The following is a 17641-nucleotide window of genomic DNA, read 5'->3' as shown; positions in this document are numbered from 1 at the left end:
ATGACACACCCCCGTAACACACGCGTATGACACACACACGTGACACACATGTATGACACCCCATGTAACACCCCTGTAACACCCCCATATGACACCCCCATGTAACTCCCCATAACACACACGTACGACACCCCCATGTAACACCCCCGTAACACACACATATGACACACACATGTGACACCCCCGTATGACACCCCATGTAACACCCCCGTAACACACACATATGACACACACATGTAACACACACGTATGACACCCCATGTAACTCCCCCGTAACACACACGTATGACACCCCCATGTGACACCCCCATAACACACACACGTGTATGACACCCCCATACGACACCCCCGGATGACACACCCCCGTAACACACACATATGACACACACGTGTAACACCCCCGTATGACACCCCATGTAACACCCCCCATAACACACCCACACGACACCCCCATATGACACACCCCCGTAACACACACACCACACCCCCATGCCACCCCCACAGCCCCAGAAAGCACCCCGGGGGGGGGGGGGGGGACAACATCGACCCCCGGTGCCACCGTTCCCACGACGCCCCTCCCCCCCCCAGCCCCCCCCCCTCCTGCCCCCCCCTCCCCCCCTCCCCCCCCAGGTGCCGGCAGGTGCCGGCGGGAGCGCGCGACTCGGGGGCGCGCAGCGGCGGCGGCCGCGGGGCTTTGCTGGGGGGGGGGGGTGCGGGGAGGTTTTGGGGGGGGGGGGAGCCGGTGCCGTGCAGCCGCGGTGCGGGGGGGGGGTGCGGGGGGGGCCGGGGCCGTGCGGGGCGGCGGCGCGGCCGGGATTGGCTGCGGGGAATGACGCCCAGCGCGACAAAGGTGGAGTTGGGGGAAATCGCGTTCAAAAAAAAAAAATTAAGGGAGAGGGGAGCGGAGGGAGGAGGAGGAGGAGGAGGAGGAGAGGGGGAGGAGGAGGAGAGGAGGAGGAGAGGAGGAGGGAGGAGGGAGGAGGGAGGAGGAGGAGGAGGCCGCTGCCCCCCCCGCCCCGCCCCCCCGCCCCGGGGAGAGCCCCGTGTCCCGGCCGGGCGCTCGGGGCCGCCGCTGCCCTCCCCGGCCCCACCGAGGGACCCCCCGGGGGGGGGGGGGTGGGGGAGGCGGCCGGCCCCCCCCCTCAACCCCCCCCGCCCCCCCTTCCGCACTCCCCCCCGACCTTTTCTTTTTCTTTTTTATTTATTTATTTTTTACCCCCCCCCCCCCCCACGCAAACGCCGGCCGAGGATTGTTGCACATGTAAGGAGATTTTTTTTTTTTTTTTCCTCCCCCCCCGCCCCCCCCCCCCGCCGCCTTTCCCTCCTCTCTCCTTCCTCCTCCTCCTCCTCCTCTTTTCTTCTCGCCACCAGTGTTGCAAAAGCAAAGAGCAATAAAAAAACCACCCCCCCCCACCCCCCCCACCCCCCCCCCACCCCGTTCTTCTCCTTCCCCGAGCGCAGCAGCAGCGGCGGCGGCGGGGGAACCGGCGGGGCCGGGCGGTGCTGCGGGGGCCGCGGTTCGGGGGGGGGGGGGGGGGGTGTTTTTCGGCCGCAGCTCCCGGTCGCTTTTGCCGCCGCTCCTCTCGCTTGGGGAGCGCCGAGGCTGGCGGCGGACCCCGGCGCGCAGAGCCCGGCTGATTGGAAGAGAAACGCAGCGCCATGGAGGCGGGGGAAGCGCGAGCTCTCTGCGGGGACTGGAGCGCGTCCACGCCCGGGGCCAGCCGCGCTGCAGAGCTGGCCGCCGTTCAACCGCGCCGCTCCCCGCCCCGGCCCCGCCGAGCCCCGCCGAGCCCCGGCCCCGCCGCGGCCCCCCAGCCCCCGCAGGTAGGTGCCGCGCCGAGCCCCGCCGAGCCCCGCGGCCGCCGGCGGAGGAGGCGCCTCGGGGCCCCCCCCCCCTCCTCTCCTCCTCCTCCCCGCGAACCCGGCTCCCCTCCGGGAGGGGGGCCGATGGAACGCGGACCCCCCCCCCCCACCTCCCCGAGGCTTGCTTCGCTTCGTTTTTTAGGGTTTTTTCGGGTTTTTTTCCGCGTTCCCACCCAGCCGCGTTCGCCCCGCCGCGGGACCCCCGCGCCCGCCGCGGCCCCGCCGGGGGACCCGAGCCCGGCCGGGGGGGGCCCCGCGCTCCTCGGTGCTCCGCCGGGGGGGCTCGGAGCCCCTCTCCCCTGGCGGATTCGGCGTTTGTTTCTTTTTTCACACTCGGGGGGCTGCATTTATTTTTGTGCAATTTTTAATTCCTCCCTCGCTCGGGGACTCCGTTTCCCCTCTCACGCGGCGGTTCTCCTTTCTCACTCGGGGACTTCATTTTTCCACGTTCGGCGATTTTATTTTTTTTTACCTTCGGCGACTTTATTATTTTTTTTTTTACTTACGTCCGGCGATTTCACCCTTCCACTCGGCGGTTTTACCCTTCACTCGGTGATTTTATTTTTTTTTTAATTCGGGGGCTTTCTTATTTTTATTTTATTTTATTTTATTTTTTTTACCTCGGCGCCCTTTATTTCCTCTCCCATTCGGGGACTTTCTCTCCCTTCCAGCGGGGACTTCTCTCTCTCCCTCTCTCCTTTTCATTCGGGGGACTTTATTTCTTTTCGTGCGGCGGCTCCGTTTCTCTCCTCCTTTTCTCCTCCGGGGACCTCGTTCCTCGCATGGCGGCTCCGGCCCCCCCCCCCGCCGCCACCCGCTCCCTTCCTCCCCCCCCCGGCCCCCTTCCACCGGGGACCCCCTCGCCCCTTCCATTCCCCCCGTTCTCCGCGCTTCTCCCCAGCCCGGCCGAGGGGGCGGCGAGGCTCGGGGGGTTGGGGAAGGGGGGGGGGGGGCGGGAGAGGAGGAGCGGGAGGGGGGGGGGGCACGGCGGAGGGAAGAAAATGGAGCCGGGGCTCTCCGCCGGGGCCCCCGCGGGCAGGAAGCGGCCGCCGCTCGCTCCCCGCCGGGCCCGGCCGCGCTCCGCCGGCGGGGGGCACCGCGCTGGGGCTCGGCGCGGGGGGGAAGCGCCCGGCTCGGCGGCCCTCGGTGCCCCCCCCCTCCTCCTTTCCCTTCCCTTCCCTGCCTTCCCTCTCCTCCTCCTCGCTCCCTCCCTCCTTCCCGCTCGCCCCTCCTCCCTCCCCGGCTGCCGCAGCTGGAGCTCGGGGGCAGGCTTCCAGCGCTGCCCGCTTGTTTTTCCCCAGCCCCGGTGAGTCCCGCCCGGCCGCTGCGGCCCCGCTCCGGCGGCTGCGTGCCCGGGCTCGCCCGCTCCCCCCCTCCGCTGCCCCCCCCGGCTCTTTTTCCCCCCTTTTCCCCTTTTTTTTTACCCCTCCTTTTCCCTTTTTTTCCTCCTTTTCCCCTTTTTTTCCCTCCCTTTTCCCTTTTTTCTCCCTTTTCCCCTTTTTTTAGCTCCCTTTCCCCCATTTTTTTCCTCCTTTTTCTTTTTTTCCTCCCTTCCCCTTTTCCCCCCTCTCCCTTTTCTTTTTTTCCTCCTTTTCTCCGTTTTTTCCCTCTCTTTTTCCCCTTTTTTCCCCTTTTTCCTCCCCTTTCTCCCCCTTCTCCCCGTTTTCCCCCCCTTTTCCCTCCTTTTTTCCCCCTTTCCCCTTGCCCCCATTTTCCCCCTTTTCCCTTTTTTCCCCCCTTTCCCTCCTCCCGTTCCCTTTTCCCCCCCCCTCCATTTTTTTCCCCCCTTCTCCCCCCTTTCTTTTTTCTCTCCCCCCCCCCCCCCTTCTTTTCTTCCCTTTCTTCCCCCCGCACCGGGAGCGGGGCTCCGGCCCCCCGCTGGGTGGGTGGGGGGGTTCTGGGCTCCGCCGGGCGAGGAGGGGTCGGGGGGGAGGAAGAAAGAAGGAGGAGGAGGAGGAGGAGGGGGGGGGGGCGGCTCGGTGGGGGGGGCGGCCGCTGCCGCTGCTGCTGGCGGGGGGTAGGAGCCGCTCCCCGGGGGTCGGTGCGGGGAGGTCGCGCTGCCCTCGCCCGGCTCTGCAGCTGCCCGGCCGCCCCCACCGGGCATCCCCGCCCCCCCCCTCGTCCCCCCCCCTTCCTCCTCTCCTCCTCCTCCTTCTCCTTCCCCCAGCGGCTCCGGGGCTGGGGCTGCGGCGGTTCGGGCTGCTCCCCCCCCCACACTCCTTTTTTTTTCTTTCCCCCCCATTTTTTTTTTTTTTTCCCCTTCCCCCCCCCTCCGCCTGCAGCCCCGGGAGGGGGGGGTTTGGCTCGGCTTTATAACCCGGGGCTGCGCAGGGAGGAGGGCGCCGAGCCCATTGTGCGCCGCGGGGGCGGCGGAGGAGCGGCCCCGAGCCCCCCCCCCCCCCCCCCCCCCGCTGCCGGTAACCGCGGGGAGGGGGGGGGGCACGAAGGGGGGGCAGGGGAAAAAAAAAAATAATAAGGGGGGAGGGAGAAAAAAAAAGGGGGGGGCGGTGGGGTAGCCCCCATTGTCTGCCCGGGGGGGGGGGGGAAGGAGAGGAGGGGGGGGCTGGAGGGAGGCTGGAGGGGCCGGGGGGCGCCGCGGTCCCACCCGGTTCCTGCCGGAGGAGGAGGAGGAGGAGGAGGCTCCGCCGCGGGGCTGCGCAGGGCATGTGCGGGCTGCCCGCCCCCGCCGGCCCCGGCCCCTTCCTCCCCCGCCTCCTCCTCCTCCTCCGGCCCCCCCCCGGGCACCGGGACCCAGCCCTCCCCCCCCTTCCTCCTCCTCCTCCTCCTCCCCCCCGGGGCCACCCCGCGCCCCCGCCCGGGGATCCCCGTGCGCGCGCACCGTGAGCCCCCCCCCCCCTTCTCTTCCCTCCCCCCCCCCAATCCGACCGCCCCCCCCCCCGCCCCCCGTCCTCCCCCCCCCGCCCCGCCCCGCGCCCTCCCCTCCGGCCCCCGCCGCGATCCCACCCATCCGTGCCCCGGCGCCGCCCCCCCGCGCCGCCGCGTTGTGACCCCCCCCCCTCCTTCCCCCCCCCCTTATTTTCAGCCTTCACCCCCCCCCCCCTTGATTTTTTTTAACCCCCCCGCTGCCATCCTGCAGGGCCTGCAGCCTGCTACTAGGCCTTGCGCCCCCCCCCCCCCAGGCTTCCCCCCCCGGGGGTTCCACCCCTGTGCCTCCCCCCGTGGGGTTCAACCTTCAAACCCCCCCCCCCAAAATCCCCACACACCACCCAGGCTTGCAGCCTGCCCCCCCCCCGCTCTGGGGTACCCCACTGAGGCCTCCCAGCTGCCCCCCCCCAGCGATCTGCAAGACCCCCTGGGATCTGTGGGGGTCCCCCCCCCGTCAGAGTGCCACCCTCAGGCCTGCTTTGCTCTCCCCCCACCATAAAGGTGGGGGGGCTTTCCCCAGAGCTCCCCAAAGGTGCGTTACCCCCCCCCATGTGGGGGTCTCATAGGATCTGCCCATCCCTCCCTTCAGGCATCCCCTTTTTGGGGGTCCCCTTCCTTTGGGATCCCCCCTTTGGGGCTCCCTCCCTTCAAGCCCCCCCCCCTTTGGGGGCTCCCTCCCTTTGCCCCCCCCCTTGGGGGTCCCCTCTGAGCCCTATTGGGTCTGGGGGCGCACGCATTTTCCCTGCAGATCGCCTTCTTTAGGATTTTTGGGGATGATCCCCCTTGGATCCTGCCTCACCTCAGGGACACCCCCACCCCATTTTGTGTCCCCCCCCCCTCCCCGGGGGCACCCTGCACCCCCCCCTCCCCCCCCAATCCTCGCCCCCACCCCAAATCTCGCAGCGCTGGCAGTGCATAGGGCGCGGGGAGCAGAGCCGTGGGGAGGCGGGCGGGTGGGTTTTTGGGGGGGTCCCAGGTGGGCACCCCGTGCACCCCCCCCCCCTCGCAGGGGGTGCCTAGCGCGGGGTCTCCGTCTGCCCGCAGAGCCGAGCGGCACTGAGCGAGGGTAGCGCGCCAGGCACCGGCGGGGACCGCGCTGGCCTCAGGCAGGTGGAGGATGAACGGCGAAGCCGAGTGCCCTGCAGACTTGGAAATGACAGCTCCCAAAAACCAAGGTGAGACACGGACCCCCCCCCCTCCGACCGCGCCGGGACCTCGGGGGGCTGGGGGGGTGCAGTGGTTAGGGGAGGGGGGTGACCCACGCAGCTCCGCGCCTGACCCTACGAACCCCGACCCTACAAACCCCGCAATCCCCAACCCTGCAAACCCCGAGGGGGTGTTTGCCCGGCACCACTGTGGGGTGTGTGGGTGCCCCCCGCCCCCCCGTGGAAACGGCTGGTTTTGCCATCAGAAAGGCTGTTTTTGGGTCAGGGCTGGCACAAAGAGGTGCCGGAGCCGCCCCGCGCACATCTGGGCTGAATTAAGACGCCGAGCCGTTACCTTGGGCCCCCGGCTTCCAGACCCCGGGATGACATCAGAGGTTGGGCTTTTATTGAAAAAGGGGGAGGGAAAAAAAAGAAAAAAATAAAGTAAAATAAAAGGGGCGGCTGTGGGGGCGGCCTGCCCGGGCAGAGGGGCTCCGGCAGCGCCCTGCCCCAGCCCGGAGCCCCCCGGTGCTGTCCCCGTCGCCGCTGGCTCGAGGCGCCCCTTGCCCCGTCCCCTCCTTTGTCACCGCCGGTTCGGTGCCCTGAGCGCCGCCGGCTGGAGCACGTGTCCCTCGCCGGGTCTTTAGGGGGATTTAATTACAGCGGGGCAGCGATCCCGATATAGAGCAGCCCGGCCGGTGCCAGCGGGGCCGGGATAAATCGGGCCCAGGCGCGGATAAATCGGGCACGGTTCAGCCTCGCGGTGAACTCCCGGCAAGGCCTCGCCCGACGGGGGGGGGGACACGGTATGGGGGGGGACACGGGGGTCCCTGTTGTGCCCCGTTGTCCCCTTCTGTGCCTGCTGCAAAGCCACACCGAGAGCAGGATGAGGAGGGGGGGACGCGTGGCCCGGCCTAGTCCCGGCGGTGCCATGTCGGCCTCCTCGGTTTTTATTCTCTTCAGGGGTTTTGCTGTTCGGGATGCAGCCGGCTGGGGGGGTCTCAGGGGTCTGGAGGTGCTCCCAGGTGGGAAACTGAGGTGGGGGGCACTGCCCTGCCCTGCTGGGGGCAGGATTTTGGGGGCCTCGCCTGCTCCTGCTCGGTTTTCACGCCATGGTTTTGCCGATTTTTTGGTTGTTTCTCCCCGATTTCCACAGGCGAAGCGGGAGCCAGCCCCCGAGGCCTGATCCTGCCTCGTTGCTCCCCACCGGAGCGGGCTGAGAAGCGGGTGGGAAGAGGGGAAAAAAACCAAAAATTGGGACTGGGGGATCCCTGCGGAGCTGTTTCCTTCACGGGAGCAGGTCCTGGCCTGCGTGTCCCACTGGTCCTTTAGTGGGTGCTGGGACCCGGGGGGGCTTCTCCCACCGCCAGCCCCGTGAGGAGGTGGGGCGTTTGTGCTGGGGGAGTTGGAGCAGAGAAGAGAAAAACGCACCCAGGTGCACCCAGGGGCCTAACGCCTGGGGATGGAGCCCCCGGGGGTCTTCGGGCAGGGGGTGTATGGAGGGTCGGGGGGGGAGAGGATGCTTGGCTTTGGGGGAGCTGGGGGAAAACACCCCCAGAAGTGACGGCGTACAGGAGAGGAGCTGGGGACGTGTCCCCCAGCGGAGAGGTGGCAGCCAGGAGGGCACCCAAGGGTGCTGTGACCGTCACCCTGCACCAATGAGACCCCACGGGGAGACGGGGGCCGTGCTGGACTCCCCGCTCCCCATCACCACGGGGGGTCCCTGTGCCTCGACCTTGGCAGAGGTCAGCGTGGCGCTCCCCGTTGAGGTTGCAGGGGGGGTTCCCTCGCTCGGGGGGCATCGCTCCCCCTCCCCAGGTGGGTTTCCCCGTTCCCCTGGGCCTGGCGAGCGCTGGTGCCGCCGGCCCCCGGCTCCGTGGGGCTTTGCTCCGGGGCCAGGGAGACGTCCCCGGGCTCCCCGCGCCCTTACTGCCGGCGCACCGGGACGGACGGGTCTCTCCGGTTCGCTCCCCGTGGATTTTCGAGCCTTGCCCAGCTCGCTCGGCCCACGGGCGGCTGCTGCAGGGCGACGGTGAGAGCCACGTCCCTTTGATCCTGGGGCTCGGGAGGCAGCGCGCGGAGGCGGCACGGCACGGCCGGGAGAGCAGCACGGCATGGCACGCCGGGAGCTGTAGTCCCGGGGAGCTGCGGGCGGGATGGGCCCGTGCACGGCGCTGCCTCCTCCCCGTCTCCTCTTCCTCCCCTACTCCTTCTCCTCTTCCTCCTCTCCTTTTCTTCCCCTTCTTTTCCTCCCCTTCCCTCCTCCTCCTCTTCCCCCCATCCCCTCCTCTCCCCTCCTTCTCCTCTTTCTCCTCTTCCTCCCCTCTTCTCCTTCTCCCCCCCCTCCTCCTCCTCCTTCTCCTCTTCCTCCTCTTCCTCCTCTCCCCCTCCTGCCCCTCTCCCCCCACGCCCCCCGTGCCCACGGCTGACCCGGTTTCTCTGCGCGCAGACCGCTGGTCTCAGGAGGACATGCTGACCCTGCTGGAGTGCATGAAGAACAACCTGCCCTCCAACGACGGGAGCAAGTTCAAGACCACTGAGTCCCACCTCGACTGGAGAAGGTGGCTTTCAAGGACTTCTCGGGGGAGATGTGCAAGATGAAGTGGATGGAGATTTCCAACGAGGTAACCACGCTCACTGCCTCGGGGGGCACGGCAGCCTCGTGGAGCTCTGGGGGGTCCAGGCGTCCTCGGGGTCTGAGCGTCCTTGGGGTCTGGGCATCCTCGGGGTTCAACCTCCTCCGTCCCCATTGCCTGTCCCTGTAGAGGACGTGGCCCCATGGGAGGCATCTGGGCGCTGGGACGGGTTTTTGGCACGAGGAAACCCTGCTCACGCTCGTGTCCCGTCGTTCCCCGCAGGTGAGGAAGTTCCGGACCCTAACAGAGCTCATCATGGATGCCGAGGAGCACGTAAAGAATCCTTACAAGGGCAAAAAGCTCAAGGTAAGCCACAGGGAGGCAACGGGGGGCTGCAAATGGGGGACGGACCCTGGCTGGGGGTCCCGTGGGAGCCAACGGGGGGCTGCAAATGGGGGACGGACCCTGGCTGGGGGTCCCGTGGGAGCCGTGCAGGGCTCGCCTGGCCCCGTGCCTGCGTCCCGAGGCAGCTCCGTGGCCGAGGGCCCTGGGCTCGGGCCAAGTTTGGGGCAGTTTGGACGTGGCCAGACGCGGCGCCGGGAGCCTGCGTCCGAGTTTAGCCCCGGGGACACCGGGTCCTATTCCCGGCCGCCACGCCGTGCAGCCCGGGGGCACCGCTGCTCTAGGGGGGGGTCACCCCGCCACCTCCTGCCTCAGTTTCCCCTCCGTGCTCGCAGCTCTGAGGCTGTGCTGGAGATGTCCGTCCAGCTCTGGGGTAGCTCCTGGGTAGGGAGCCCTTGTCCCCAGCGTGTCCCCGCAGGGCTGAGCTGTCCCCGCACGGGGGGCTGGGGTGGGGGGGGGGCCGATCCCTCGGTGGTCCAGGGGCTGGGAACGGGCTGGGTTTGGCCGTGCAGTGCGTGGGCACTGAGCTCTGCCCCTCTGCCCTCTCCCCAGAAACACCCCGACTTCCCCAAGAAGCCCCTGACCCCCTACTTCCGCTTCTTCATGGAGAAGCGGGCCAAATACGCCAAGCTTCACCCCGAAATGAGCAACCTGGATCTCACCAAGATCCTCTCCAAGAAATACAAGGAGCTTCCCGAGAAGAAAAAGGTACGGGCGGGCGGGGGTCAGCGAGGCTCCGCTGGCGCCTCCAGCTCTCCCAGTAAAACCAGCAGGGCCCAGCTCCTGCCTGGGCAGGGCGGCGCACCCGGCTGCTTGCTCAGCCCAGCCAGACCAGTAAGGCGTCCTTGCCGGTCCCAGTCCCGGTTCCCAGAGCCGTGCAGGCTGGCTGGGGTCCGTCCGTCCCGATAGGACCAGGCGGTGGCTTTGCTGTGGGGTGCCCACACCGGGGTTAATCACGTGCCGGCACCGGGGCTCCGGCTGCCCCATGAGCCCCCCCCCGGGCTGGGTTTGTCGCCGGCAGCAGAAGCCCGCGGCACAAAGTCCTCGGTGCCCTCTCGCCCACGGCTGGCGCCCCTCCAGGGCTGCCCACGGGGTGGAGGCAGGAGACGAGGGAGGGATTCCAGCCCTCGCAGGCTGCGGACCCGGAGCTGCAGGGACAGTCCCGGGGCAGGGGAGCCCCCGGTCCCCTTGGGGGCTGTGGGGCTGGCGGGGTCCGCGTGCCCCTTCCCCATGCTAACGTCCCCCTCCGCCTCCCGGCTGTCCCCAGATGAAATACATCCAGGACTTCCAGCGGGAGAAGCAGGAGTTTGAGAGGAACCTGGCGAGGTTCAGGTGAGCGGGCAGCGCTGCGCCCCCAGCCGGGTGTCGCCCACGAGGAAACCCCCGTGGGGGCTGCGATTGAAGGCGGGGGGGGAAAAGGGGGGGCTGGAAAAAGACTCCCCGAGAGCAGCCCCGTGGCTGGGAGCCTCAGCTGGCAGCGAGAGCAGGGGAGCAGCCGTGCTCTGAGGGATAGGGGCTGCAAAGGGGGGGCAGGAGCCCTGCTGTTAGCCCTGTTAAATGCTGAAGCCACCACCCTGCTCCCCCCAACCACCCCCGGAGCCTGGCTGCTGCCGCCCAGGGGGGTCCCGGTGCCCCCTCCCACCTCCTGCTGCCCCAGGGGTGCAGCCCCAGGGTGTCGAGGGGATGCTCGTAGCTGGCACCCCCCCAGAAGGACAGGCTCGGATCCGTCCTAAAACCCTCCTGCTCTTTTTGGGGACGCCCTGACATCGAGCTTGTGGAGTGCCAGCCCTGCAGGGTGGGTCACCCTTCGGGGGGGGGGGGGCGGCTTAGGGGTGCTCCCCTCCCACCGGCGACCTCCGTAACGCTCCCCCCCTTCCCCGCCGGGTAAAGGGAAGACCACCCGGACCTCATCCAGAACGCCAAGAAATCCGACGTCCCCGAGAAGCCCAAGACCCCCCAGCAGCTGTGGTACAACCACGAGAAGAAGATCTACCTGAAAGTGCGCCCAGATGTGAGTACGGTGGGTGGGAGTGAGTGTGAGCGTGAGTGACGGGGGGTCCCGCACCCCGCTGCTGGGGGCACGAGGGGGAACGAGAGAAGCATTTTGGCAGGGGGGGGGACGGGGGAGAAGAAGCCGGTAGGAGCTGCCAGCGGTCCGGACGGAGGTAAGGAAGGGCTCCGCACACCTAGAAGAGGCTCCGGGGGGGGGCGTTCAGCCCCCCCCCCCTTTTTATTGCCTGCAGTTGAAGGGGTGACCACAGCCTTCCGCACCAGGCAGGGCAGCAGATTTCCAGCGCAGACATCCCTCCCGTCCACCTCCGGCCATGCCCCCCACTCGCACGCACCCCCTTCCCCGGCCGCAAGCTCGACTTGCGGCCCCCCCCGGCTCCTGCCGGGGCTGAGGGCAAGCCCAACTATTTTTTTTTCCCCCATTCTTGCCTTTTTTTGTGGGTTTTACCCCTCTGCCCTCACCTCTGGCTTTGGGTTTTCAGGCCACCACGAAGGAGGTGAAAGAGTCGCTGGGCAAGCAGTGGTCTCAACTCTCGGATAAAAAGAGGCTGAAATGGATTCATAAGGCCCTGGAACAGCGGAAGGAGTACGAGGTAGGGAGCAGCCTCGCCCCGTCCCCGCCACGCTCGCCCCCCATTTCACTCCGAGCCCCCCCCCGACACCCGCCCCGATAGGCAGCGTGGGGTTCAGCCAGGTCCCTAGCCAGAGCCCGGCCTCCTCCAGCGGTGCTGGGGACGGGCGAAGAGCCCCAGGGGAGAGGATTTAGGGCGATGCTTGGCTTCTCGTTCCTCCTCCTCCGGCCCCCAGCCAGGCGGGGAGCGCGGCAGCCGCCCTGACCGCTCTCCTTCCGTCCCTCCGTGCAGGAGATCATGCGCGACTACATCCAGAAGCACCCCGAGCTGAACCTCAGCGAGGAGGGCATCACCCGCTCCACGCTCACCAAGGCAGAGCGCCAGCTCAAGGACAAGTTCGACGGGCGACCCACCAAGCCTCCTCCGTGAGTCCCTTCTGGGGTTTTTATCCCTCTCTCGGAGCCGCTGCTTCGGGCTCTGCGAGTCCCTTGTGGGGTTTTTATGCCCCCCTCTCGGAGCCACTGCTTCAGGCTCTGCGAGTCCCTTACGGGTTTTCCCCCCCCCCCTCTTGGAGCCGTTGCTTTGGGCTCTGTAAGTCCCGTATGTTTTTTTTTCCCCCCCTCTCAGAGCTGCTCAGGAGGGGCTGCCCACCTTTAAGTGCCCTTCCTGGGACCGCGGGCATCGCCCCCATAAATCTGCTCCTTAAATTAACCTAAATAAGTGAGGTTTAGGGTGATGCTGCCTGCTCGGGGTTGAGGTATATCCCAGCCACATCACCGCCTCCTCTCCTGCAGCGCAGCCGCCCCCGTGCAGCGCTTTGCTGGTGCAGTCCTTGGGGGTGTCTGGGTTTTTGGGGGGCTGCCAGCACCCCACCAGCTCCGTGGGGGGGGACGTGAGCGTGCCGCAGGCTGCCCCTGACGCGGGTTCCCTCGGTGGCTTGCAGGAACAGCTACTCGCTGTACTGCGCAGAGCTGATGGCCAACATGAAGGACGTGCCCAGCACCGAGCGGATGGTGCTGTGCAGCCAGCAGTGGAAGCTGCTCTCCCAGAAGGAGAAGGACGCCTACCACAAAAAGTGCGACCAGGTGGGCAGCAGGGAGCTGCGGGAAGGAGGGCAGGAGGAGCTGGGGGTAGAAAGGAGCCCCCACCTTCCCCGGGGTCCCCAAGGTCCTCGGTCCCCTCCCTGGGTGCTCTGCACCCCGGTGTGTGCACGTGGGACCAGCGCAGGGTGGGCGGGGGATGCAGTTGTTGGGCAGGGGGACTCAGCAGGCACACGAGGCAGCAATAGGGCCGGGGGGAGACCCTGCATAACCCCATGTCCCCCTCTCCCCCCAGAAAAAGAAAGACTACGAGATCGAGCTGCTCCGCTTCCTGGAGGTGAGCATAGGGGTGATGGAGACCCCAAAACCGGCGATCCTCTGCTTGGGGGGGCTCACGCAGCACACTAAAGGGGGTGCCCTGATGCTGCCCCACTGTGCTCCCCCAAAACCGGGGGCTTAACACCGGGGGGGTACATGGGTGTGATCCCTGGAGCCCGAACCCCCACGGGGCATGGGGAGGAAGCCGGGGGTGTGGGAGGAAGGGGAGGCTGCGAGCAGCGGAGGCTGCGCGGGCGCCACCGGCCTCTCGCTTCCTTCCCTCGGCCGCAGCGTGGGTGGGGGACCTCCCCCGGGCCCCCCCAGCCCCGGCACTGCGGACGTGACGTGGTCCCGGCCCCAGCGGCGAGGGCACGGGGTGGAAAACCCGGCCGGAGCCGTGCACCGGCTGCAGCGGGGGGGTGGAGATGGGGAAGGGGATGGTGCCCGGGGAGGGGGTGGCGAGGCGTGGGGACCCCCACGCAGCGGGTTTTAGGGCCGGATAGCTTGTGCTATGGCCTCCGCAGCCGGCTGAGAGCTTTGGTGCCCTGTCCCTGGTGTCCTCAGTCCCTAATTGCCCCAGCGCCTCGTTAGCGTCATGCCCAGAGCCCTCTAACCGCGTTTCCCCCCCCTGCACCCCAGAGCCTGCCCGAGGAGGAGCAGCAGCGGGTGCTGGGCGAGGAGAAGATGCTGGGCAGCAACCGGAAAGGTGCCACGAGTCCCGCGTCCAAAAAGTCCTCGCCGGAGACCGGCAAGGTGAGAGGGGAGCGGGGTCGGCACGGGACGGGGACGCGGCACGGGGTGGGCACGGGATGGGGACGTGGCACGGGGTGGGCACGACGTAGGGTTGCCAGCACCCCAGGGTGCCAGGCGGGTCCCGCCGTGTGCTCGCCCCCACCCACGCCCCGCGTCCCCCCCAGGCCAGCTCGGAGAAGCCCAAGCGGCCCATCTCGGCCATGTTCATCTTCTCGGAGGAGAAGAGGAAGCAGCTGCAGGAGGAGCGGCCGGAGCTGTCGGAGAGCGAGCTGACCCGGCTCCTGGCCCGCATGTGGAACGACCTCTCCGAGAAGAAGAAGGTCGGTGCCCCCCCCACCTCCTCCGTCCCCATCCTGCGCCCCCTGGGGACGCCGCCTGTCCCCGTCCTGCTGCCAGGAGCTTGGCTTGGCCCCCCCAAGCCGGGGGGGGGTTGTCCCCCGGGAGCGTCACGGTGCCAGTGAGGTGCCGGTGCCCCGTGCCGCTGGCTGTGCCCGCTCTGTGCAGCCTCGTGGATTAAAACCCAGCAGCACTGGGGGGGGGACTTGGAGCCTCAATTTAAAGGCTGGAAGGTTTGGGGGGGGGGGGGGGGGTCCTGAGATGTCTGAGCATGGTGGGGGGCTGCCGTGGTGGTGCTGGGGAAGGGCGTCCTGTCCGGGCGTCCTGTCCTCTCCTGGTGCTTGGTGGGGTTCGTGCCCCCTGTGATGTGGTTTGGGTCCCCCATGGTGGGCTTTGTGCCCCCCCATAGCAGGGTTTTTGCCCCCTCTGATGGGGTTTGTGCCCCCCGGGGTGGAGTTTGTGCCACTTGTGATGGAGTTTGTGCCCCCCCCCCCCCCCCCACGATGGGGCTTGTACCTCCTGTGATGGAGTTCGTGGCCCCTGTGGTGGGGTTTGTGCCCCCCACAATGGGGTTTGTGCCACTGCTGGCAGGGTTTGTGCCCCCCGCAATGGGGTTTGTGCCCCCCGCAATGGGTTTTTTGCCCCCCATGGCAGGGTTTGTGCCCCCCCGTGGTGGGAGTTTGTGCCCCTGGTGGCAGGCTTTGTGCCCCCACGATGGGCTTTGTGCCCCCTGCGGCCGTGCAGCCCCCTCACCCCCTGCCCCGCCCCGCGCAGGCCAAGTACAAGGCGCGGGAGGCGGCGATGAAGGCGCAGTCGGAGAAGAAGCATGGCTCGGACAAAGAGGAGCGCGGCAAAGCTGCCCGAGTCCCCCCAAGACAGCCGAGGAGATCTGGCAGCAGAGCGTCATCGGGGACTACCTGGCTCGTTTCAAGGTGGGGAGAGGCCCTGGCACCCCTGGTGGCACCCATGGTGACACCCACGGTGGCACCCACAGTGGCACCCCGCGCGCCCTCGGCGCGGTTTAAACGCAATCCCTGCCGCAGAACGACCGGGGGAAGGCGCTGAAGGCGATGGAGGCCACCTGGAACAACATGGAGAAGAAGGAGAAGCTGATGTGGATCAAGAAGGCGGCGGAGGACCAGAAGCGATACGAGGTGGGCTCCCCCCCGTCCCACCCCGCGCCCCCCCGGTGCCACCCCTCGGTGCCGCGCTCACCGCTCTCCCCCCCCCGCCACGCAGAGGGAGCTGAGCGAGATGCGCGCCCCCCACCGTGCTCCACCAACTCCGCCAAGAAAATGAAGTTCCAGGGAGAGCCCAAGAAGCCCCCATGTGAGTACGGCGGGGACGGGGTCCCCAAAAGCCCCGAGCATGCCCGGGGATGGACGGGGCGGGGAGCATCCCTCGGACTTCGGGCGCGAGGGGTGCCGGTGGGGCGCCTCGTTCCCCTCGCGCCCTGCCTGACCCCGTCTGGGTGCGCCCCCCCTCCCCCGGTCCCGCAGGAACGGGTTACCAGAAGTTCTCCCAGGAGCTGCTGTCCAACGGGGAGCTGAACCACCTGCCGCTGAAGGAGCGCATGGTGGAGATCGGCAGCGCTGGCAGCGCATCTCGCAAGGGCCAGAAGGAGCACTACAAGAAGCTGGCGGAGGAGCAGCAGAAGCAGTACAAGGTGCACCTCGACGTCTGGCTCAAGGTGAGCGGCCCCAGCGGCACCCCGAGGCTGCGCGGACCCGGAGGCGCTCGGCGGCGGCTCTGCCCCACGAGAAAACGCCGTTTCCAGACCCATTTGGGGCGGGTTTTAACCTAAAGGGGGCTGGATTTTAACCTAAAAGGGGCGGGTTTTAACCCTAAAACAGGCTCGTTTTTTAACCAAAAGGGGGCTAGTTTTTTAACCTAAAAGGTCTAGTTTTTAACCTAAAGGGGGCTGGATTTTAACCTAAAGGGGGCTGGATTTTAACCTAAAGGGGGCTGGATTTTAACCTAAAAGGGGCGGGGTTTTAACCTAAAACAGGCTACTTTTTTAACCAAAAGGGGGGCTAGTTTTTAACCTAAAAGGTCTAGTTTTTAACCTAAAGGGGGCGGTTTTTTAACCTAAAAGGGGCTGGTTTTTAACCTAAAAGGGCAGGTTTTAACCGAAAGGGGGCTAGTTTTTTAACCTAAAGGGGGAGGTTTTTAAACCTAAAGGGGGCGTTTTTAAACTAAAGTGGGGTCTAGTTTTAAACCAAAAGGGGTCTAGTTTTAAACCGAAAGGGGGCGGTATTTTAAACCTAAAGTGGGGGCTAGTTTTTAACCGAAAGGGGGCGGTTTTTTGACCGAAAGGCGGCAGTTTTTTTAACGTAAAGGGGCGTTTCTTAACCTAAAGGGGGGCGTTTTAAACCTAAAGCGGGGCTAGTTTTTAACCTAAAGCAGGACTTTACCCAGTGGGATCTCCACCCTCTAAAGGGGGCGGTTTTTTAACCTAAAGTGGGCTAGTTTTTAACCTAAAGAGTGGGTTTTTAACCTAAAAGAGCTTTGAGAAATGCACGTTTGGGAGGGGCGCCCCGTGCGAGGCGTGCTGTCCCTGACCCCCCCTCCCCTCTGTCCCCGCAGAGCCTCTCGCCCCAGGAGCGGGCTGCCTACAAGGAGCACACCTCCAACGTGAGTATGCCCCCCCCGCGGTGGGGCCGGGGGGGCTCGGGGGCAGCCCTGGGGGGGCACAGCCACGTCCTGACCCCCCCTTGGGGCCGTACGGGAGGTGCGCCGGGTTTGGGGAGCCCCCCACGAGGGGTCTGGGTGTGGGGTTTTCTCCGTTCTGGGGGGGAGCCGGGTTCAAGCCCCGCTGCTCAAAAGGATTTTCCTTGTCCCCCCCCCCCGGCAGAAACGCAAGAGCATAGGGAAGATCCGAGCCCCAACCCCAAGATGAAGCCCACGATGCAGTCCCAAGTCGGTGAGTCCCGTGGCGGCGCGGTCCCCCAGGGTGGGGGGCACCCCGTTCCGTGGGGCAGCAGCGCGAGCCCCCTCCCCAAATCCCACCCCGCTCGGGTTTTGCTCCAGGAGCCTTTTTTGGGGACGTTTTGGGCATAAATGGGGAAAAACGAGTTGTGGGTGGGGAAAAAAGCCAACAGCTCGTGGATGAGGATGGGGAGCCCTGGGGGGGTGCTGGTGTCCCCAAAACCACCAACCCCCCCAACCCCCCCGCCCCGCAGGAGTCAGAGGACGACGACGACGATGAGGAGGAGGAGGAAGATGATGATGAAGATGAAGACGACGACGACGACAACGGGGACTCGTCGGAGGAAGGCGGCGACTCCTCGGAGTCCAGCAGCGAGGAGGAGAGCGAGGACGGGGACGAGGTGAGGCTGCGGGGGGGGTGCGCGGCGGCGAGGGGGGGGGACACAGTTTGGGGGGGGGGGTCACGCTCGCTCGGCCCCCTCCCCTTCTCCGGGGACAGGGCTGCGGGGTGGGCTTCAGGGTGGGGTAAAATAATAAAATATTAAAAAAATAAAATCGCCGGGGGGGGACTGGGTGAAAGGGGGGGGGCGCGGTGGCGATGGGGTGTCCCCGGGGGGGGGGTCGCGAGGAGCAGCCGCGGGGCGTAGTCAGGAGCAGCCGCGGGCGTGAGAGGTGGTGCGGGGTGGCGCGGGGAGCCCCCCCCCTGTCCCGGTGAGCAGAGCCCCCCCCCCGGCCCCCCCCCCCGGCGGCGGTACTGAGTCTGGTCTCGGCTCCGTTTGCGGCAGTGGGGATGCCGAGTAAGTCACCAGAGT

General features: G+C 67.0%; 1 protein-coding gene across 1 annotated transcript in view; it reads left to right on the top strand.

The window, feature by feature from the left end:
* Positions 1-1454: 1454 nt before the first annotated feature.
* UBTF (upstream binding transcription factor) overlaps positions 1455-17641 on the top strand; it is a gene marked incomplete at its 3' end in the record, with an annotated part of 16413 nt that continues 226 nt past the window's right edge. The window contains 26 exon segments of the mRNA XM_080564768.1: positions 1455-1824; positions 5794-5924; positions 8344-8447; positions 8453-8518; positions 8753-8836; positions 9425-9580; positions 10140-10204; positions 10763-10883; positions 11365-11475; positions 11746-11879; positions 12398-12539; positions 12790-12831; positions 13452-13565; positions 13730-13885; positions 14676-14756; positions 14759-14833; positions 14945-15055; positions 15141-15164; positions 15167-15229; positions 15403-15591; positions 16488-16535; positions 16756-16780; positions 16783-16817; positions 16819-16824; positions 17084-17230; positions 17615-17639. Of these exon segments, the coding sequence (XP_080420894.1) occupies positions 5867-5924; positions 8344-8447; positions 8453-8518; positions 8753-8836; positions 9425-9580; positions 10140-10204; positions 10763-10883; positions 11365-11475; positions 11746-11879; positions 12398-12539; positions 12790-12831; positions 13452-13565; positions 13730-13885; positions 14676-14756; positions 14759-14833; positions 14945-15055; positions 15141-15164; positions 15167-15229; positions 15403-15591; positions 16488-16535; positions 16756-16780; positions 16783-16817; positions 16819-16824; positions 17084-17230; positions 17615-17639 (2182 nt within the window). The 5' untranslated portion in view covers positions 1455-1824; positions 5794-5866.

This window comes from Anser brachyrhynchus, assembly GCF_964034855.1.
Source record: "Anser brachyrhynchus genome assembly, chromosome: 22".
NCBI lineage: Eukaryota > Metazoa > Chordata > Aves > Anseriformes > Anatidae > Anser > Anser brachyrhynchus.
The sequence above is the reverse complement of the archived record's forward strand: the minus strand, read 5'-3'. Positions and strand labels throughout refer to the sequence as shown.